The sequence below is a fragment of the Embiotoca jacksoni genome, unplaced genomic scaffold, assembly GCF_022577435.1.
Source record: "Embiotoca jacksoni isolate LCO1_2020_lvr unplaced genomic scaffold, fEmbJac1.0.p SCAF_11, whole genome shotgun sequence".
In the NCBI taxonomy this organism is placed as follows: domain Eukaryota; kingdom Metazoa; phylum Chordata; class Actinopteri; family Embiotocidae; genus Embiotoca; species Embiotoca jacksoni.
In genome coordinates, this window is record NW_027185241.1 from 5,751,196 (window position 1) to 5,774,492 (window position 23,297).

Genomic DNA, 23,297 nt, shown 5'->3' on the forward strand with positions numbered 1-23,297 from the left:
ACGTTGGTGTAGTCAAACCAGTGAAACTGTCTCAGGAGTGATCCAGGAAACTTGGAAATTAAATAAGAAACAAGAAAAACATTAGTATCAGCCCTAAAGCAGTGGAAGTCACAGGAGGTAGCATCTTACTCTCCTGCCTATCAATTTTCATTTTTTTTTTTACTTGCAGCAGGCAATGCTTATTGACCGCTATGATTATCATAGCCATCCATCCACAATTAGCTGCATTTTTTCATAGTCTCTGTAGTGAAAGCTGTACAAAAATTGCTTTAACATAAGGCGGAAGTATTGTGCTGAAGGTTTGCCGATGCACAGATAACATTAATCCAATAACTCACCGAGGCCGTCGTCGCTTAATGAACAGAACAAGTAACACACAGGCAGCAAAAACTGCAATGTCTGCATGGAAACAACATGAACATAGTATGATTTTTAGATCTCAAATTTCTGTGCCCATTAAACAAATCATATTGCACTTAACGCTTTTAATTTTACACAACATTGAGAAGAAACATGTTTAAATAAAGTGGCAGAACAGAGGGACCTCCAGTTATCAAATAATACAAGTATTCCTGACAAGAATGAGCCAATCAGAGCTCTCCAAAATGATTGATGGGACATGCTGCCAATTAAGGGCAGAGTATAATTTTATGTAGATGGGATCTGGGATCTGAATTACATCAATCTGGTACAGCAGAGGTTAATGGCAGCTGACCTCTGTCAGATTTATTTTCATCAACATCATTATGTTGAGTGGGGTTGAGAATGGACATAACTCACAGAAAGTGTATTATGCAAACAAATAAAGTCGCCATTTCTGCACGACCAGTAAATTAAGTAGAATATAAAAGTAAGATCACTGTCACTATTAAGAAAATGTGCTGGTACTGCATCAGCTTCGACTCACCTGGTCATGTGACATTTCCTCCACTAAACATATAATTTTGTGCTAATTCTACAGTGCATTTCCTCTTAATGTCTAAATGGTCTATTTGTATATCAAAATGTACAGCAGAGATTTAACGTCTGGTAACACATTTGTGGAATTAATTTACACTAAGTGAACAGGTGCAGCTTTGGTGTTGGGGTATAAATTGTGCTGATCTGGCTTTGGTAGTAGCAGGGTAAGCACCGAGCTGCGGGCCAGACGCTGTTGGGGGTTAATCAGGGAACAAAATGACCACCTGTTTTTGCAACGTGATGAGGAAACTCTCACTCGGCTGATTGGTGCATTTGTATGGGGACTATTTTAGGGGTGGTTGCCTGATTGCTCTCCTGGATAATAGTGACTTGAACAAGGTAATGCGGTTGTTCTGATGATTACACTGGATAACTGCACTGGAGTTACTGCCTGCTGGCAGTGAGACTTCAGATAAATGTGGACACAGAAATCCAAAGCCTCTTTTCTATGTCTTTCATTCGTATGCTCTCGCAGATCAATCACACCACACACACACACACACACACACACACACACACACACACATACACACTTAATTGTAAGCAAACAAAAAACTACAAGTGCATTTGGCATTAATACTGATAAATATACATGGAAGCATTTGTATGTTGACGCATACAAACAAAAGCAGCCTTGTGTGCAGTCACACAGACATACTGAAAGCACACACACATGCACACGCGCACAAGTACACGTACACACACACACACGCGCACACGTACACACACACACACACACACACACACACACACACACACACTCCTTGTTTGTGGCTTCTGCCAGCTTTCCCCCTCTGCATGCCGACTGTGTGTCTGGCACCGGGGTTAAGGTCTGGAGCCACACACAAGCTGTGTGCTCTGTCTGGCTTTTACACACTCTGAATGGGCTTTATGAATGGCTAGGACTCAATGACCGAGTCAACACCAGGGGCCATACTCAACCCAATCCGACAACGGGTTTCGGAGATAAGTCAGAAACAACATTCTCCCCAGCGCAGCCAGGAAGCATGTTTAAATTAATATGCCACCAGGTTTTCTTTTGTTTTGCACTGCAAACATTGTGCTGTGGAGTATGTCAATCCACAGATGTGTTGCTTGTTTGCCATTTCTAACCAAGCCTAAGTGCTATTAAACAGCACTCTGCACTGTCTATGTGTACACAGGGTGCACATGTGTGTGCATGTGTTTGTGCTCTCGTTGTCCCATCAAAGTCATGTTTGATCTGATCGCTGCAATGAATCAAGCTCTCGACATTGCGTGGAGCCAGTTACTCTGACAGCATATCAATGATAGATGTATGGATGGATAGATGGAGGCCTCTATTCACAATCTTGTGCCCTCAGTGGGATGCATACAGCTCGCCCCATTCATTACTATCAAAAAAAAAAAATGCTCACCTACTATACATACAAAGGAGTTACAAACAGAAATACAAGCGCTCCTTTCAAGTCTTCACCATTGCTCTATCATCAAATCCAGCACTCGATTAACATTCAGATCTGAATCCAGACTGAAGTCTGACTCAACAAAGGGAGCTGTTGGTGGGGTAAGAGGGCGGAGGCCAGATGTGAGCGTTTCCAGCCAGTCTGCCGCGTCAAACGGAGTCGGAGCCCGTCGTTTCCGTGACTTCCTGGTGGATGGCAGAGGGGAGGTGCAGATGGGGGGTGGGGGAGGAACAGGGACAACCTGGCTGGGGCTTATTACTGCAGGAGATGGAGGGAGCTCCAGCAAAAGAGAAGAGCAAAGAGGAGAGGGCAGGAAGTTGTCATCCTTGTTGTGCTGATGGGAAGCCAGACACTGATCACTTTGAGGAGGAGAAGGAGAACGGCCGGGGCCTGAGTGTGCAGGGGATTTATGATCAAAGACATTGACAGAGCCTGGAAGAGATGCAGTAAAAAAGATCAGACACTGGAATAAACATGAATGCCATTTAAGATGTATTCTGTATTAACTGCGGGGGACTCACCAACACAAGTGATAGGCTCATCTAGAATGTCATCAATGGACTGCCGAGGGTCCATCTGTTGCCAAGAGAAAGAAAACGCTCTTACTTCATTCTTACTGAACAAAAGAAATTGCTGGCGATCCCTTGTTTATCCACAGACTCTAACCTGTGCTTTCTGGATAGCCTCCTGTAGTTCTTCCTCCAAGCTGCGAACACCAGGTAAGGTCTGAACAGGACTTGCTGTAATCTGCACTGGCAGCTCAAAGTCATAGCCAATCACATCACACGGCTGGCAGCAAAACACCTGATGAGAAGGCAGACAGGTGGTGATGAGAAAACAAGTTTGAGAAATCTTCCTTGATAGAAGACTCTGTAATGTGCCTCTGAAAAGACTAATGTATATGCTTTTAGCCAATATACGTGTGCACTGGTTCGTATGTTTACCTGTGTAAATAACACCTCCGTCTGTTCATCTGTTTCCGACTTGCCTCTTGAGCATCCTGGATCCTGTTGCAGGAACGGATGGAGGGACTGGTTGATGGGAGGAACGGTAAATGGGCATTCATTAATTCTATAAAACAGTCATCCCATTAAATGAGCAGCTCTCCAATGATTGTCATACCAAAGATTCGGGTCTGTCTGCCCTCACCTCATTGCCAGTGTGTGTGGAGCGGTCTCTGGGCCTGCTCCTTATCCTCTCCCTCATCTCCAGCTCCACACTCAGCTCCTGCTGCTGTTGTTGCTGCTGCTCAGTCTCAGTTCTCCAGAGAGTGCCACACTGCAGGGGTGAGGAGGACGACATGGGTAGACTGGGACTTGGAGTTCCTGAGGCGGTGCTGGCAGCAGCCAGGAAGACAGTGTTGGTAAGACCACACTGTTCACCTGCCAAACTGACTGATGCAGCATTTGTAAAAACATTTGGGAGGGCGTTTTGGACTCCATTTGGAACTCTGTTTGGAGCATCACTGAGAATGCCATTAGGAATTCCCCTGTCCTGGGAGTACAGCTGGTTTGGACTGCTGCTGGGTGAGTCCAGTCCAGAGCTGGAGCTTGAGCCAGGGCTCTGGCTGGGTGGCAGCGGAGGGCAGGGGGTGAGGGGCTCCAGGCTGGTACCCAGCTGAGAGAGGGGAGCTGGGGTGAGGCAGGAGTGGGGAAGCTGGAAGGGACGGAGACGCTGCAGAAGAGCAGGCTTTGTGCCGGAGACTGGGAGGCCTCGCTTACGCAGCTGCTGCCGCAACTCTGACACCTGAGGAAGGAGAAACGTTGTGGTGAGAAAAGTAAAGTGTTAGAAGCTTCTCTAGATTATGAATCAGTTCTCAAACAATTTTATGCCTTTAAAAGTAGTTCTTGTCTGACAGATAGTTAGTTATTCTTACTGTTAAGTCAACGAGGTTTGCAGGTAGAAGCTCAGGTTTGGATGCAGGATTTGTGTCCATGGGGGTGCGGTTTGTTGTGGCAGGAACAGGTTGGAGATTCAGTGGCATGGCTCCAGAAGACTTCACGAGATCAATGTGATCTCCACTGAAGGAATAACAAAAGCATTAACACGGCCAAACAAAAGGACTAATTTCTTATTGATAAAGCAGAGATCTCTGTAGTTAGTTCACACTGAATTATCTGTATCAACACTGTATCTGTTTGCATACCTGGGTACAACAGTGGTCTGTTGTTGTGGCCGTTGCTGCTGCTGCTGTTGCTGCTGCTGCTGCTGCTGCTGGTTCTGGAGGATTTGAAGCTGGAGGAAGACCTGCTGCTGCTTCAGGAGATGGGAATAGGCTGGGTCTAAAGACTGGGAAGGAGTAGGGTTTTTTTGTTTGGCTCCTCCCCCTGGAAATAAAGACATTTTCTGGCTGAAGTCAAACATTTCACCACAAGAGCAGATATTGATTTGATAAATGAAAGGATTTTTTTGAATAAATGTAGAATACTAAAGCGTTATGTTGGTACCTCCAGTCCCAGACCCCCCTCTCTGGTCTGGAGGAATGTACTGGTGATACTTGAGTTTCTTCATTTTGGGTTTAGTGTCCCGTGGTTTACGTGGGCGGGGGAGATGGCTGAAGTTGAGGGAGGGGACCAGAGATGAGGAGCAGGTGGGGCTGAGAGGCCGAGCTGTCTGTAAACACACATAGAGCTCACATTTCCTTAAACTGTAACCGTGATGTGGATCAAGTGAGTAATTTCAAGAATAGCATATCACAGAGAAAATATTGGTCATTTCACACTGTTTGATGTATTTGCCCCTTGTCAAGGTTAAGTTCTTACATCTAACCTACAAATGCCTCACAAATCTCTAAATGACAGCATGTGCTGGTTCTGACATATCACCACGCTGCTTGTGTGTGAATGTGTTAACCTACAGGGCAACTACTGAGCTCCCCCAGAAGTGCAAATTGACAGTAATGAATGCAGAGCAGATCACAGCCGAGCATTGTTTTTAGAAAAAACAGAGTGACCATCCTGTTAGGTTAAAGACCTGTGCAGCGCTCTTTCATCTCTCGTGTTGTATACCTGCAGTGTAGTAAACCAATACACACACACACACAAACACCCTAAATGTTGTTTTGTTTCTGCATAAAAATGCCATATTGCCACATTTATTTCCTCACATTTTTGACATTTTAATTATATTTTGAAGAGTCATAAAAACACTGAAAACAAAAAGGAGGACCTTATAAAATTTAAATGAGCCAAAAAATGGAGAGCAAACTGAAATCAGTGGTGTTTGTAGGTGACAGGATGAGCATGCATTAACCCACATTACCTTTGGCAGCAGCGGTGTGGTCTGAGAGGTCAGATACATCCCATTTGGTCTCCCAGTTGTTGCCATGGAGTTTGATTCACCCAGTGTTACACTCGTTGGTTGTCTGATGCCCTCGGTTGCCGGGAGCAACGCCAAACCAGACTGAAGGCAGAATATCCGGTTATCAGAGTCGACATATTAAGCTATTCATAAACTCATCAGTCAATTTGCTTTGATAAGTTTATCAGAGGTTATTACAGCGGGAAAAAATGTATTATACTTTTTGTTGCTTAAAACATGAATTTGAATCAAAACAATACATAGTGCCATTTCCTCACCTGTGCATGACTGGGACTACAGTTGAGGGGCGGGCCCACAGCTGAGCAGTCACTCAGTAATTGGTCACCTAAGAGCCCTGGCAATGAGGGAAATGCTGGGGATTGGTGAGCGCCATGCTGCTCGGTGGGTGAGGAGGAAGAGGAGGAGGGTGAGCAGGAGATGTCATCTTCGAAGACATCAGCGGACAGCGGGAAAGACGAAGGACCTGAGGAAATGAAAAGTGAGAGGATATAACGTCAAAAGAGGAGCAAATGCAAAATGGGGCTGGGAATAAAAAAACGTGTGTGTTACTGTCTGTGTGTTCCAGTGCGTGTTGAGACTTACGGTTCTCCAGGGGCAGCGTGTGTTCATGCGGTTGCTCCACAGGTCCAGGTGGACGTTGGATCCTCTCAGTGAGGTCCTGCGTCTGGCGAATCTTCTTCTGCCTCTGGGCCCCACACACAGTCCTCTCTACGGGTGGCAGAAAGAGGGAGGGATGGTGCAGATACATGGAGAGGAGAGGACAGATGGGAGATCAGTGGAGGGAGAGGAGATTGGCGAAAGAGAAGCAACAGGATTTCAGAACATATGTGATGTGAGCGTTCACAACAGTTTTGCCACAGGCGATCAGTCCCAATTCAAACCAGCAGAGGCATCAACAAATAGTAAACACCACTGCCCATAGGGAGATGTATTCCCTTGGATATGAGTACACAGACACACAGAGACAGACAGACAGACAGACAGACAGACAGACAGACAGACAGACAGACAGACACAAGATTTTGAAAATGACAGAAAAGGAGTTTTAAGGACATTTAGATATTTTGAAAAGCCAGATACTACAATAAAAGTGCTTTCAAATTAAAAGGAAGGTTGGATTGTGTGGAGAGGAGGAGGAGGAGAGGTAAAGAGAGATGAGGGAGTGAGATGTCAGTAACGGCAGAAAATGATAACTCTGATCCCTGGATTGGCGGGTTTATCATGTACTGTCAATCACTGATATGTTTGTTGGCTGCTTATAATGCAGCGTTAGGGTGTGCAACAAGGTCACATTTCTATTTAACTGACAGCTGATGAAACAGAGAGCCCTTTGCAAGATTTACACACACTTCATTTCCTCGCCCGGCTACTGTACAACAGGGATTGGAGAGCAATGCAGAAATGATATGACACAGACAGAGAGGAAGAGAGAGGAGGCGAGATGCGTTGCTCTGCGCTGTGCAGGGAGCATACAGGGTACAGCAAGAAGGTGACAGCAACGTTATTGTCGGCATGGTATCACCTTGTGCAGTTTCAGTATTCAGACCACCAGGGGGCAACTTCTGAGTGGCACCATTGTCAGTGAGACGCTGCATCAGGAAACAGCAGGTCAAACCAACAGCCAGGGCCCAGACATGACAATGCAGTTCACTCAGTGGAAAGTTGAATGCAAATATTTCAGTGTAAATGTAGCCTAATGGAATATTATGACACCAGTGTTCCTCTTTGAATCATTGCAAAGTGTTTAAAGGAGCACTTGGATCCTGTGCTACAAAGAATCTCCTTTGAAACTTGTACTAATTAGTTCTTTTTAGGTGAGAGGAGACCTTTACTGATAATTTTTCAAAATCCCTGTCCATTTCTTATGAATTCACAGCAATATTGAAGTAAAACAAGTAAATCGGTCTCATTGTGTTCATGTGTTGTGGAAAAAAACATGACACACGTGGAGTGGGAAATGTGTTTGATGCATCAAAATCAGTGTTTGACATGAAGTGCAGAAATTTCATGCAGTCAGAGATTATTAAGAAACAGGCAGCTGCTCACCAGAGCTTCACTCTGATCTTTCTCTGCTGTTTGAAGGGGGCAGGAAGAGTTCAACCCTGTGGACACAGACAAAAGGTGGTCGTAAGATGAAATCGTGATGCAACATTAAAAAAAGAGAAAGAATTTGTTTTACTTAATCCAAATTCTCATATTGGAGTGTCTTTCAGAGAATAGTAGTCTAGTTGAGGAGAAGCTCGGGTAAAAGGGTGCATCAACAAAGCCCGTTCAGCTTGCAACTCATCCTTCCACAGCGTGCAGCATCTCAGACACTCTTTTGTGTTGGGCATCAGAATGTGCAGGAGAGCGCTGAAGCGAAGTGCACTACCTGTCGGATTGGTTTTTACATTTCTACACTATGAACTACAAATTTTTGTGAATTTCATGAATGACACAATTTGTTTTAGAACCAGACCGATTTATCCGCTGATATTGGCCTGTCACAGATAAATCACAGTGACATATACGGAAACAGACAAAGAAATATATCCATCATGTTCTAGGCATTCAAGTTATTCACATTTTTTTTTTTAGTTAACGTGGGAGTTTTTCTACAAGATATACAGTATTATAAATACGTTGATCTATGAAGCACCTTTGAAAGGCAAGGCTCACAAAATGATTTGCAAGGTAAAAAACAAAATAGCAGAACAAACAGGCGAGGTAGAAACAAGTTCACACACATAACTACCCAAGTAAGACTGTGCCCTCATGTTTGTCTGAACACTGATGTCTTGTTGCTTTTTAAAAGCTGCCTCTGAGTCAATCACACAAAGGGATGATGCCAAGTCATTACAGAGGTTTGATGCAACCACCCCAAAAGCCTGATCTCCACAACATAAACCTAAAACCATATTCATCTGATGAAGGTTCTTGAACAATCAGAGGTTTCAAAACCTATGATTAAATACAAAGTTTCTCTCCAACTATTTTGCTCATTTACAAAAGTAAAATAGCAGAAAAGTAAAAGCTGGTTGATGCCGTAAAATCTGCAAAAACGTTGAGTAATCAATAGGCAATCATCTTTCAGTGAAGAGAGGTGACTTAAAGATTATTAGTATGAAATGCAACCTGCAGTTGTAGTGTAGATGGATCAATCACAATGTTAATGATACACATGGACTGACCTGAGTCTGCATTGATTTCACTCAGCCGTCGGTTCTGAATCCTCAGCTGAAGCACTAAAAGATAAGAGCAAAGATCAAGCTGTGTTTTAAAAAGAAATGATGAAACATTACACTGATGGAAGAGTAAGTAAGGCAAAACATTATCTGGAGAAAGCAATTGGGCTGATGTAGAAAGGTAAGAGGTAAGCAATGCAAATGTTAAACGATATGGCCTTGAAACTCGTGTTACCCCATGACTTTGCAGTGCTTGTAGATTATATATCTCCTTGAATGCCTGCACACATCTACCCACCACACATATGCACGCACACTTTAACATTCAGTACACACACAAACAGGTGAAGCAGGGCAGGGCCGGGCCCATTGGCCCATTACACAGACTGCCCCCCCCACCCATGATACACTGCGGTGAGGACTGAGACCTGAGAGACCTGACCAGGGGAGGGGAGGGCTGCACGGGGGGCTGAGGGCAGTGACTATTTATCTCTCAGTATGTCTATTTCTGTTGGTCCCATCCCCCCTTCAGCTGTCCCACTCTCTCCACAAGCCTCTCATACATCCCCTCCTCCTCACGTCATACTCATTTGTGCTGCTAACTATACTCTTCCTGCTTTCCTACCTCTCTGATGACTCAAAACAACAGTTTAACGTCTCTGAAATATGGATTTAAAGCAGATTGACACATTGTGCTTTGTGCTCATAAGATTTGGAAGCATGCGTTTGTCACATCGGATTTTGGTTTTGTTATTTTTTTTCCTAATTGGTACTGGAGGCCCCACACAAAACTTGAACTCCACATTACATAATACAATTGTTCCTAAGGGTCAGTCCCAAGAAAATCTAAGTGGTATTAGGGGAAAAGAAAACCTGAAAGCTGCCAAAGCTGTCAAATTTTCTTCCTCTTTTGCATTTTTTTTTTTCAAAAATATAAAATATCTTGATGTTCTTTGGGGCCTCCTTAAATGTTTTAAATTAAACATTTAATGGAGGACTGTCTGGTTGGGACAGCTCATAGCTTAAAGGCACACACAACTTGTTACAAAGGGCAGCAGACATTTAGTTTCAGGGGTCACAAGTCAAAAACACTGGGAAACATGTTTCCTTTTTACCATTTGCATCAACACACTTTCTTAATATTTATCTCAGCATCTAATATATGATCACTTGTGAGACATGAAAAATTTGCATTAGGAACACTTCATGTCAAAGACACATACAATTCTTAATTAAACAATGGAAAAGAAAAAGAAAAATATTGCTCAGCTATGTACATACATGATTTCAAAAGGAGCAGCTGCCTAAAGAATCACGTTTTCCAGCAGGTGTTTGTATACCTAGGGGACTATGTCTGTCATTTTCTCGCCTTTCTATTTTGCCAGCCGTTTACAACAGCTGCCTGGGAACTGAACAGCAGCCGCTACAACTTGTATAGAAACTAGCATTATGCGGCTATGCGAGGATTGCTTAATGCTGCTTGTCACAGACTGCAGCAAAAAAAGTTGTAAGTTGTATTCAGAGTATTACATTGCATTAGTTTAAGTGGTAATATACAGATATTTAGATTTCTTTCATGACTGTGATGGGTTATCACCAGACCATACTGACAAATATAAATTGGAAACAAACAAAAACACTGCTGACAGAGAGAAGACTTGGTCATTTGTTTTAGAGGCCCTGAAAATATTACCTCTACCAGCTTCTTCTCATGTGGTCCTACCTGAACTCACTATTTTCAGCCACAGTTAGGTCACTTTCACGTTTGGGATTTATGTATTTGGTTTTGTGTGTTTGCTCTTCTAACTGGTTTGATTTGGGTGAGACTCAGTCAGAAAAAGTCAGCTCAACAATTTAGCAACATTAAAATCTAAATCTAAAGACAGTTGTGGGTTGTTTACTCACGCTGCCAGGCCACTGTCAATCAAATCTGATCAAACTACATTCACAAACATGATCAAGTAGCTTAGCTGAGCATATCACTGTTAAATTCTTAATAAGTGATGAATCAGGGTCATTTTTCCAAAGTTTAACTTTGCTCATTTAGACATGAATATTTCATATTAAATAGATTTGGTATCGTGTTTTTTTAGAGTTATTAAAGAAAAAAAGACTTTCCTGGTAAAGGCTTAATGTCGGTTTTCCACACGTATGACTGAGCAAGCCATGTCTTAGTGTCTCATAGTAATATGCAGAGATCTTTGTCCTCACGGTCAGCTGTCTTCAAGACATCTCTGTCCTCTGTAGCAATCACTAAATCCATTCACCATGATCAATACTGTCACTCCATTGATCACATGACAGACAATATGGACCAAGGAGCCAATAACCTTCACTAACACTTCACCTCCACGTATTGATGGTAATGTTGCCAATTGTGCCGGAGACGTAAAGCATCTTGTGAGAAAACATTGGCGTGAGTTGATGCCTCCAGGAGCCTCACCTGAGCGGAACTTGTTCCGGATGAGAAGGGACCTCTCAGAGGCCAGCAGCGTCATGGTGGAGGGGGGAGGGCGTGGGGAGGTGAGGAAGTGGGGCAGAGAGAAAGAGGGAATTCCTGGTGTCACTCTACCAGGAGGAATGGACCCCTCTCCTTCTGTCTCTCACTGTTGGGAATGCAGAGGAAGCAGAGGAGAGAGAGCCAGATGCTTGTTAATCCACTGACAGACACAAACCGATATTGATAGAGGCACACAAAGCGCAGCGGAGATAGATTGAGGGGGAAATAGAGACGCAAAGCCTCTCAGACCTACAGGCAGACTGAGCTCAGTGGTGAGCTGCTCTGGCAAACAGCAGGCCCCCCTATAGACAGCCTGTCATAATCACACAGAGAGTCAGAGGCCCACCCACAGAGACAGAGCTAACGACACAGAGAATTAAACAGACTTTTAGAGAGACAGAAAAAGGAGCCAGGACAAGAAGAAGACGAAGAGGGGAGTTGAGTTTACATGAGCGAGAAGGCAGGCAGACACCCCAACATACACTCAGACATGGGGCTGGAGGGGGGGGGGGTACACTGATTGTGACAGACAAACAATAACTCAAACACCTACAACATCGCACCACACATTTGCACAGTGACAGCAGGACCCAAAAATGTGTCATGCACTAAAAGAAGAGGGGCTGACTCTCAAATAGAGAGTTGGGAATCTACATAAGCTGCATTAGTGCGCACACACAACCAATTAACAATATTGATTTGAACTGGCCGGCCACAGAAGACCCAGAGGAAGCCTGTTTGAAGGGAATGTACAAACACACACAAACAACACCACACACACATGCTTTGGGATAGATGAGGTTATGCATACTAAATTACCAAAGTGCTCCTCTTATCCCAATCCGATAAATGCACACACCTCACTTTATTTACAACATAAAGAGTCGAAAAGAAGGCCACCCGCTCATTATTGCAGTCAAATAACAAGCAATTGATTGAGATTTCATGTCTGGCACAGACATTGTTTTGCAGTGGGGCACCGAGGTACAAGGAGGCATTGAAAACAGAGAATAATAGCAAGAGAATGAAAGAGAATACTTACAGGAAAAGAGAGAATTGAGTCCCTCGGGGGAAATTGGAGTGGATTTAAGATTAAATTGAGAGAGGTGCAAGATGGAGGAAGAGAGGGAAAGAGAGAAGTTCGTAGTGCATTTAATGACGATTTCTTTCTTTCATGTTCTTTTCATATCCTTTTTTCTTCCTATTGCCCCTTTTCCACACTTCTCAGTTTCTCCGCTTTCTTTCCTGAAGGTGAAATGCAAGGAGGAAGAGGATCTGTGGTTCCTTCGTCCCCTTACGATAGAAACTCTCTACCCTGTCTACCTCTGCCTCGCTCACTCTGCCCCCCCCCCCTCCCCAAAGCATCCTGGATTCTTGGTGCCAACTGTGAGCGACTGTCAAACTTCACCCCTCCCCCGCCACGACCTCGTCTCCCTCTCCTCTCCTTCCCTCCCCTTCCCTCCCTCGCCACCCCTCCCTGACGTCCACTGACTGATTGATTGAGGAACAGATTCAAAGACAATAAGCACTTTTGTGTTTGCTTGTACGTGACTTTGACCAAAGTGGAAGCACTGATGAGGCAGGTGCAGTTGTTTAATGTTGGGAGTTTTACGGCCACATAATGTGACGGATAGAAAAGTGAAGGCAGGATAAAGAGACGATTCATTACAAGGCAGCGAGAAAAGCCTTGGAGTGTTTTGGGCTCCCATCACATCATGTACTGCAGCAGGACTGCAGGCTCATATGCTCCTGTCAAGACACCTTTGGGTCACGATCTTAAAGTGATTTACTAGTGTGTGTGTGTGTGTGTGTGTGTGTGTGTGTGTGTGTGTGTGTGTGTGTGTGTGTGTGCGCGCGCGCGAGTGTGACACCACAGAGAGTCACAGATCAGTAGGTCAGTGTCCGTCAGCATATACTTTACAGCGTGTATCAGCACTGGTACCGAGCAAAATCACCCGACTTTCACCTGGCTGTTAAAGCTCAGAAACTACCTGAGTGAACATGTAGGACAGTGTTGGCCTCTGTGTGCGTGCTCTGCACGTGTATATTTGTGTGTGCCTTGGGTTGCAGAGGGGGGTGGGGAGGGGGGTAAGAGGGGGGTTGTAGCTGGAGCACCTGTTCCGTCGATTTGACAGACAGGCCGGTGTGTGCTGGTTCAGCAGGTCGAATGGAGGGAGGGAGGCAGGGAACACAGCAAAAAGTTGGCGAGCAAGGGTGGGCACAACCCGGGGAGGAGGGGGTGGGGGGGGGGGGGGGAGTAACGACGAGGACAGGACGGGAGCTGATAGGGAAACAGGGAAAAAGGGAGGTTGCTGCCATTTTATCAGATGTAGAGAACACAAGTCTGACGTGGAGATCCACTAATCGGAGAACACAGAAACAGAGATACCACTGCACGGGCCAATTACGGTTGCCATGGAACAAAATGGAACAACTAATGGGACACAAAATGAATGGGAACCTTAATTTAATAGATGGTTATAGATGGGCCGCTCTTTCAGGTGCCATTTGCACACTGCGTCCGTGTTTGTGATCATTATAAAATCTCAACTTTGACAGCTTTTTTCGCTTGTGCCCCGTAAATGCATTTCACACACACACATATACTGTCTATAAACACGGACTGCGCTGACAGCAGGTCACATTATTGTTGGAAAGGTGATGTAATTGCTTTTTCCTCTGGTCCCCCACCACAGAGAAACCCTCTCCTCTGCAGCCGGGACTCCCTTTCTGATTAACACCTGTTACCCTCCTTCTTTTTCCCTCCCTCCCTCCCTCCCTTCCTCCCTCCCTTCCACACCTCTCTCTTTCTCTCTCTCTCTCACACACACACACACACACACACACACACACATGTGCACACTACACAGACTCCACAGTGTTAATTCTGCACTGTCTGGTGAGCTTGTCCTTCTTAAATATCATAGTTCTCTGTGTAATTCTGGGCTTACTCATCTTTTCATACTCCACATGGGCTAAAAACACACTTTATCCATCATTTGGCCTGTAAAACAGAAATACAACACAACTACGCAAAAGCAATTTGATATTCATGTCAAAGCTGCCTCCTTTCTCTGTTGTATTAGCAGATTTTGAATGTAGATCCAGCTCTCCCAAGGCTCACTGTCTTCTGCCTTTCATCCTGGTGTAAGTATCCCTCCACCATTTGAGAGAGCTGAGAGACAGCACGGAGAATTAGCCAAACACATGCATCCCAAGTGTAAGTGTGCCCTCACATGGCTGAACTGTGCAATGACAGCAATGTATATCAGATCCCCCCCCCCCAAAAAAAAAAAAAAAGCATTCACGGTTAGTTTAGCTTTCCATCATTCTGGCTCTCAGTGGCAATAATGGGACGCCTCTGATGTAACAGAGCGGATATACAACAAACATATCAAAGTGCTGAATGTATCAAAGGGAATAAAAAGCTGAAACATACCAGGCTAACACACTTCATTACATCTGCTGCCTCTCCCTGATCGTTCATCACTCGATTTATTCTCATCCCCCTCTCCACTCCTCCTCTACCTTTATCACTTCAATCACTTGGCGACGTGCCTTGTGCCACTCAGAAAGCCGACTGCCTGTTACACTTCACGCAACACAAACACACAGAGGCAAATTTCACACGCACACGCTACAGAGTTCTGTCCTCCCTCTGTCCATCATCCATCTGTCTGTCAGTCACTGCACTTTGAAGCGCCGTGCAATCTGGATAGTTAGCAACCAGCGCACACACACATGCAGAAGCATACATACTGTACCATACACACACACACACACACACACACACACACACACACACACACACACACACACATATCCAGCTGGACTGCTGATCTCGCACACTCAGCCAGTTGAATATTCATCAACATCATGCACTGAGGACCTTGTAGGCTCAGCAATGCAACAGCCCAGTGGTGTCAATTAGGGGACCAGAATCTGTTTTGTGTCAGTTTGTTCTTTCCTGACAGAACAGCATTAATTTAATTGTGTAAACCTCACAGCAACCTTAACAATATGTATACAGCACTTCAGAGCTTCTACAACAAGAAGACTAGGAGCAGTTATTAGTTAGGGGCACATATTTTATGGGATTGATGATGAGGGGCCTATTATATTCAAACTGCAAGTTTGATAAGATATTAATAGAGTTTGAGGTAAAAGTAATGTTTGAATTACCTTGCAGGGAATCATAATAAATGCAACAAGAGGGCAAAATGGATTAAATGCTATATTGTGTTATATGCCACTTATCATATCAACATACAGTATTACAAAAAGTGATTCTTCACTGAAACAATAACTAGATGGAAACGTTTGTTTTGGCCCCCTCTCACATCTTTCTTTCCATCATGACTACACTGAGCATGTTTGAATTATTTTTTAACACAACTTTGGTTGTATATATAATGTATATAATAAACAAGCTGAGAATAGCAGGTGAAACTGCTGATTCACACAATATGTGATTTAAAGTATGGCTGTGGCTGGTGCTTGAAATGGAGAAAAATAAGTGCCAGTACTTCCTTCACTCTCATGTTGGCTTGTCGATCATACAGTATCAGCAAATCATTATTACATTCAGAATTTATACAGTGAATAAAAGATATAAGGAGATCCTGATGATGTTCACACCATAAATCTATTTAATCGAGGGGAGAACAATTTCTATTATTAGAGAAACAAAACTAGGTTAGAACCTGTAGGACTGCACCTTATATGAAACATAGAGGGGTTTTAATTTGAAACAAATACAGGAAGTCACAACAATGACTTCAGCTGAAACTGTAGACAATTAAGTTGTAGCCTATTGTCTGCTTGAATATTTGACAGTGGCATTATACAGAATTTACACAGAATAAATACGATTTTCACATACCTACTTAGTTGGCTGTCATAGCAATAGCTGCAGGTGGTTTTGTCATGCTCCATTAACAGGCTTTTCACTGCTAGCAGTGTTGCTAATGTTAGCTTTCAGCCTCTGGCCTGCATTTAGTCCTGTTTGAGAAGGATTTGACTTTCAAAACTCTGCTGTGTCAAAGTCTGACTGTGTTCCTGCTATCTTTGGGCCCCTTTGGAGCCGGGCCAACATTATCATAAGGTTTATGTGAGGTAACCTAGACCAACCACAGAGAAAGGCAGGCATGCCAGAACAGGTGAGCGTAACGCAGTGCGTTCTGGGTAATGTAGTTTATTTCGGGCCAGTATGAATCGCCCAAAGAAGTGCCAGTGGCAAAAAAAAAAAAAAAAAAAAACGTCACGGTATACATCAAATAGTAATATGAAGAAGTGAGTACCATTTCCAGAACTGAGAAAAATATGTATGCAGGCTAGATTTATGCTATTTAGACCTATGTTTTTAAAATTGTTCATGGTTTTCAGAGATACACAGATTTCAATGAAAAAGGCATAAAAGCCAGTTGGGATAGAAATTGGAATTGATATAGGTTTATTTATTTCATAATTTTGTTGTTCTGGTCTGTATATGTGTGTATGGACAATAAAGAAATAATAAATCAAATAAAAATTAACTGCTCTAAAAAATATTTTGTGAAGAGATTTGAGGGGACATACAGTCCTCTCGTGCAAAATTGCTTTCTAAAGATCAGCTGGAGACAATATGAGGTTTTAACGCCATGAGTTAGTCAAATCAAGTTGGTATTTGCTATATAGTTGTAGACAATTTTGTACAAAATTCACTTTTTTTTTTCCAAAGACAGTGTGATTGTTGAGCAGGATAAAAAGGGGATTTTGTGCAGAGATACCCACTCAGACTTTTGACTCATTAATCTCAGCTGGATTTTAGAGTGTTTTTTTACATGTGGACCATGATTTTGGATTGCTACCCCCATCTCTCACACTGAAGCTAAATAAGAGAGATCCTGTTACAGACATTATAACTAAGAGGAAAAATTACAGTGACTAATAACCCCAACCTGATATATTTATGTGGTTATGTTAGTATTGTTTTAGGGCAGACTTGAAAAATGTACATTGTCTCACAGTAGTACAGAACTTTGCCAAATTTTCCTCAAAACTGTGTTTGCCATACAACAGTGTAAAATTTGTCTTAGTCCTTTGCAGCCAAAACATCTTTTTGTAACTCAACACTCCCTCTGTGACTTAGAGGTTAGTCAGTTAAATGCAACATAGTGAAAGAAAAACATGCATTAAGCATCTGCTTTTAGAGTTTTAGCAGACAAAATACTCTACTATCTTCAAGAACGGGCTGCAGCAAATTTCCCATTCTCACAGAAACTGCTTGTTTAACCTTTGCTCCTCACACCATGTGCACCTCTCTCCTTCCACTGACCCTCTGTGAAAGTGAGTTTGCCATACTAAAAAGCAATGGAGTTAAGCACAGTTATTTCGGCAGGCCAAAGCTTCTCTATCCGCACAATGGCCAGCGTAGAAATAAGGAATGGGGCGGCCACGACAACCCCGTCAGGTCATTTGAGCGGTACAGTATTTAATAACTTATCTCGAGCTTAGCTCCGTTAGGCTCCATGGCTTAAATGGAGCAGAAAATTGAGAGAGTGCAAAAAACAGAGAATTGCCTTACAAACTCAATTACTCCCTGGACGCAGTCCAAGTGGTCAACTTGCACACCCAAGCAGATAACCGTATCTGAATATCTTCTTTTTTTTAATCACAAAGATCCATGTAAAGAGGAGAGATAGGCACCCCAGCCCTGCTCTGCCAAAGATGAAAAAAGATTTATGAAAAAGCCATGTAAAATAGAAATTGAAATCCACACCTGTGTAAGTGGAAAGAAACTGAAATAGAAAATGGGACAAAGACTGAAATATAGTAGTGAAAATTTAATTCCAATAAGTTAATATAGTTCACATTTAAAAAAGAAACTCTGAATATAGTGTTTATGTTAGAATAACTCAAAAACAGTTGGTCAAACTTTTACATGATATATATTATATAAATCAAATCAACAGTTCCAATAAAATGTAAAAGTAAGCAATTTCTTTCACAATATAAAAAAATGAATTCTGATTTAAAATAAAACAAGTGCAAATGACTCACAGTGTCTCTGACGGTAAGAAAGATTAGATCTTTCATATGAGATAGTGCAGAAGTGCAGCTCTTACGAATAGTACTCTTCATGTACAACTAGAGCAGAATTTTTTTTAGAGTAAATAAGCTTTCATTTTATTCTGAGCACTTTAGGGTTTATCATGGATTGCATGGGAACGCAACTTCAACGGGGCAAGTTAGCAGGCTAATCAATATTTTCCAGCACAAGCTCTCTCTTTTATATTCGAAAAATTTTCCACACAGGAAAACTAATTCAAAACCATGTCTGACTTTAAAGCCTGTACTTTTGGCCCGAAGAATGCAATGGGAACAATATACATTCATATAAATAAATTACCGTTAAAACAATGAAATAAATATTAAAAGTGCTCCCTTCTTTGAATGTTTATTAATGAAGAGGAAAGTTTAGAGTCAGCCTGCCAACACTTCTCTCCTAACTGCTTTTGTTTTGGAGTGTTACGTTTCCATCTCAGACTCTGAGTTATCCAAATTAGACACAGTGGAGCTGTACCATTCAGCGCTCTCCTCTTCCTCCTGCACTCCTGATCCGCCACCGCCTCCTCCGTCTGCTCGGCCGCCTCCTCTGTCTCTTCTCTCGTTCAGCATTTCCATGGCCACTTGGTGGTACGGGTGTTTGCGTTTGGTGTGTCGGCGTAAGGTGTTGCGCTCGGCGAAGCGCGTGTGGCAGAGCTGGCACTGGTAGGGTTTCTCTCCGGTGTGGACCCTTTGATGGCGCTGGAGCTCACCCGCCTCCCTGAAGCGCTTGGCGCAGATGGGGCATACAAAGTTTCTCTGGCCTGTGTGGATGTGCTTGTGTCTCTGTCGAAAAAATTTGACAAACATTTGAACACGTTTACTAAATTGGCTATAAGCAACTTTTTTTGGACTGTTGTTCAATATAAAACCAACAGAAATATGTCATACTGGAAATACTTTTTTCAAAGTTAAAGAATCAATTTACCAATTCATCATGAATAATATTGACAGATTAGTCAGTAATGAAAATTATATAGTGCAAGGCTTGTTTCTGTTATTCCAAAGTGGCCTAAAAGAAATCATTGATTGTCACTGCACTAATAATTTGTAATATCTCTTTACTTTATGAAAATATGGTTATACTTAGAGTGTGCTGACCTGCAGATGGCTGGAGCGTTTGAAGGCTTTGCCACACTGCTGGCAAACATGAGGCTTCTTCTGCGAATGAGTGATAGCATGACGCTCAAGGTCAGAGAGGTAAAAGAAGACCCGTGGGCACAGTTGGCAGTACAGCACCCTGCGGGAGCCCATAGTGTTGGGTGACTCTGCTGGAGATAAAGGATCTAGGGGGTCCAGGGGATCTAGGGGGTCTAGGGAGTCTAGGGGGTCCATGGGGTCGAGTTTACCCGAGGGAAAGATGGGTCCGATGGGAGGGGAGGGAGGAGCGGCTGTGTTGGAGAAGTAAAGATGGTCATCCAGAGGTAAATGCTCTGAAGGAAGGTCAGAGGGGTCAAACTTGGAGTCTGAGGCTGGTGATTGGGCCTCTGCTTCTGAGGTGGGCTGAGCTGAGGGGTCATAGGTCAAACCAGCAGACTGAGGTTGTGGATTGGAAGCTGTAAAACTTGATGGCTTGTTGTTTTCATTTGAGACTTCTTCGGCAGGTATGGCTTCACTTCCAGGGTTTGATTCAGAGTAGCTGATCTGAGTTTGAACGTTTGGGCCGTCATCCTGCAGAGCAAACGTGGACGAAGGGACAACAAGAGAGGTCTGGATAGATCCCGAGTTTAAGTTATTCACACCCGACAGGATGACAGGGGGGTTATTGGGACTCAGTCTGATGATGGGGTGAGATAGTGTGGGCAGAGGTGATCCCAGCGTGCTTACCTGACCAGAGGACAAAGGAAAGGAGACTGGAGCTGAGGCTGCAGTAATCTGGGACAACTGACCGGTCAAGGGGTCAAGCACAGCAATAGGAGTGGCGGTAGAGGTGGATTCACCAGAGGAAGAGGGTACAGAGGAGAGGAGGAGAAACATCGGGGTGGCAGCACCAGGTGACGTCTGAGTAACCGAGAGAGGAAGCGAGAGACCAACTGGAACTGTGGAGAGCTGATGCGAAGAAGAGGAGGAGGAGGACAGGAGGAGAATAGGAGCATTGGTTGAAGGGTTAGTGAGGATCTGAATGGGTTGGCTGGGGACAGGTATCCCAGAGGAAGCGGACAGAATAGCATTAGCTTCCTGAGGAGGTTTACCGCTCAGTTCTGCAGCCACTGCAGCCACTGCAGGGTCTGAGTTCGTTATCAAACCCGTGAAGACTTCTGGAGCTTTTATCTGACCGACCGTTAGCGATGGCGAATTATTGGCAGCGGCTGGTGAGGGGTAAAAGTCATCAGCAGGTGCATTTAGTGCATTATCTAAACTTTGGCTGAGGCTGGGACCCGCTAATGTGGCCAAATGCGATGACTCTTCTTCTTCCTCTGCTGAGTTAGCCAGATCTGAATGAGGCTCCTCTGACATGGAAGCATTGACTTGCGGCACTTTGAGTCCATCTGGACTGAGTTTATACGGGATTCCCTGGTCGTCAATGAGAAGAGGGTTTTCTGTGTCACAGTCTATTGAAGAGAGTGAGGTAAGCACAGAGGTAGAAAAGAAAGAGGGAGACAGGAGAGAGTCTTCGAGTGTGTCTGTGCCATCCAGACGCAGCACAGAGTCTTGATCATCGTCCTCCTCCACTATGTCTCTGTCTCCTTCTCCCTCATATTCATCTACCTCCATAATCAGCGAGCTCTCATAACCAGAATCATCCAGAAAACGTCCACATCTCCTTTCTCGACTTTCTCTTCCTTTAGGCAAACTCAGGTCCAGCGGTTCCATCTGCTCCTCCGTTCCAAGCTCCTCAAATGTTTTGCAAGATTTCAAGTCCATAGCTTGCAAAATTAGAGGAATATTTTTCTCAATTTGGCTCTCTGTAGTCTCCTCTTTAATCCTCTGCCGGCTCAATATTTTAACTGTATTAGTGCTGGAGATAAGAGGAGTTTCTGACCCATCAATGTGGACGATTTCAACGTCCAAAACATCTCTCTCTTTGCACATATTATCGCCTCTGTCTGCCTCTGTCTCAAGGAATGATTCTGCTTCAGCTTCATCTTCAGTCTTTTGATAAGTAACTTCCATGATCTCTCCTTCATTTTCAACAGCTGATATATGAATTTTACTTCTGTTTTTGTCTGTGATCACTGCTCCAGCTGAGACCAAAACAGGTCCTCTGAACTGTGAGCGAGCCAAGTCTTTGGTCGGGCTGATGACAGAGTTTGTGATTGGCGTCTTGCACCGTGGAGGAACAACAATTTTTATCCTTATTGGTTGGCTGCGCAGAACAGGCACTCCAGTCTTAACTGTAATTGGCTGTCTGAACCCACCAATCTTACTTGTTTCCTGAGAGGCTGGCTTAGAAGTCCCGCCCACCTCTGGCTTTTTTCCATTGATTGATAGAGCATCTTGCCTGATGGTCACTGCTGCTTTGACAGGGCATGGCTGGAGGTTACCTGGTACAGCACAGGGTGAGGTTTTGTCCTTTGGGTCCAAAAAGACCTCTGTCACTGGCCCTGATCCCTCTCCACACTGGCTGCCATTTTGGACATCCAGGCTGCCACTGGTCAGGACTGAAGCCAACTGAGAATCCATTTTGGGGCATACCTATTTATATTTATATTAAATGAGGATAAAATAAGAAATTAGAAAGTCAGAGTAGCAAAATTAGAATCAAAAGAATAAAATTTGAATGTCCTTCCTTTGCACATGGTAGAAAAGGAAGGGAATTAAATAAATATACTTGGTTGGTTATAAAAAAAAAAAATTAAAACTCAATGTCTGGTGATTATTGGGGTCAAGTTTAGAGCAAAAAGCCCAAAATCAATGCTGATCTTGTGATATTACAATCAGCCTGTAAATTAAGGAGACTGTGCACTCTAATTCCTCAGGCCGAAATGATGAGCGACTCATATGACCCCCTTCCTCCACAGCAAACCGTCCTGTTAATTCTGTTGGATATCTTGCATGATCCTAAATTATAGCTCAGTAAATTTCTAACCGAGGGGTCGACCGGAGTCGCCTATCATACACACAAAAACGCACCGGTATAGAGGGGTCCGAATGATGCGAGCGAAATAACATTTCCCATCTTATACTCCCACCATCCACATGCAACACAAATAACGAAAGCTTTCATTTGAAATTCGCATCAGAACATCATTCACATCCCGCTTGGTTTGAAAGAACTAGCCTGTTGTAAAATATTTGAGGGGATAAACCGAGGAGAACTGTCAGTGGAGGACGCCATTACGCACAGTCCTAGGTCCGAAATGCCAATATTATTATGGTGCGTGTGCACCGTGACAGCTCTCGGACCTGGGACAACGCCATCACTATCGCGTCCGACGGAGTACAGAAATATGTATATTTACACACAGTCGCGGTGTGGAGCGGATCCTTCCCTTTGCACCGGAGCTTCCTCGGACCTACAGCCAGCCATTTTAGAGCCGAGGGTCCGAGACACCGAGAGCACAGCTTTAGGACAAACTTTCCCGGCGCGCTGTCATTTCTTCCAGCCTTGCTGTCAGAGCCGGCGGAAGACGCACCGGACACGCTTTCAATACATTTAAACTGTATTTTAAACTATACTCCACCCATACACTCGCTGCATAGCGACTGGCTTACCCGAGCTATGGATATTTCCGGAGGACCAAATATGACTGTGCAGTGTAAAGGGTGATGCTGCGAATGCTGAGGGAGGGAGGGGTCAAGGGGAGTTGCTATGGTGTCGCAGCCTACCGGGTCCGACCAGTAGCCATGTTCAGCCTATGAGTAGTGTTGAACCTGCAG

General features: G+C 43.9%; 2 protein-coding genes across 5 annotated transcripts; both read right to left on the minus strand.

Annotated features, from left to right (window-relative positions):
• Window positions 1-144: 144 nt before the first annotated feature.
• On the minus strand, window positions 145-12,761 carry LOC138194129 (myocardin). 2 transcript variants are annotated; one of them, XM_069142615.1, is made up of 16 exons: window positions 12,433-12,761; window positions 11,334-11,496; window positions 8,897-8,950; window positions 7,773-7,828; window positions 7,249-7,315; window positions 6,309-6,434; window positions 5,984-6,189; window positions 5,667-5,807; window positions 4,853-5,018; window positions 4,552-4,732; window positions 4,282-4,426; window positions 3,555-4,151; window positions 3,350-3,412; window positions 3,072-3,209; window positions 2,927-2,981; window positions 145-2,837 (listed from the first exon to the last, which is right to left on the minus strand). In XM_069142615.1, the coding sequence occupies exons 2-16, from the start codon at window positions 11,386-11,388 to the stop codon at window positions 2,413-2,415; spliced, it is 2,475 nt and encodes an 824-aa protein (XP_068998716.1). In that variant the 5' UTR covers window positions 11,389-11,496; window positions 12,433-12,761; the 3' UTR covers window positions 145-2,412. The 2 variants fall into 2 exon arrangements, with proteins under 2 accessions (XP_068998716.1, XP_068998714.1); XM_069142613.1 differs by having other exon boundaries at window positions 3,350-3,436.
• A 5,440-nt stretch (window positions 12,762-18,201) lies between these two features.
• Window positions 18,202-23,175, minus strand: LOC138194131 (uncharacterized). 3 transcript variants are annotated; one of them, XM_069142621.1, is made up of 3 exons: window positions 23,133-23,175; window positions 19,578-22,112; window positions 18,202-19,262 (listed from the first exon to the last, which is right to left on the minus strand). In XM_069142621.1, exons 2-3 carry the CDS (start codon window positions 22,098-22,100, stop codon window positions 18,900-18,902), a joined length of 2,886 nt encoding a protein of 961 aa, XP_068998722.1. In that variant the 5' UTR covers window positions 22,101-22,112; window positions 23,133-23,175; the 3' UTR covers window positions 18,202-18,899. The 3 variants fall into 3 exon arrangements, with proteins under 3 accessions (XP_068998722.1, XP_068998720.1, XP_068998721.1); XM_069142619.1 differs by lacking the exon at window positions 23,133-23,175 and adding an exon at window positions 22,884-23,125; XM_069142620.1 differs by lacking the exon at window positions 23,133-23,175 and adding an exon at window positions 22,880-23,125.
• Between the last annotated feature and the right edge of the window lie 122 nt (window positions 23,176-23,297).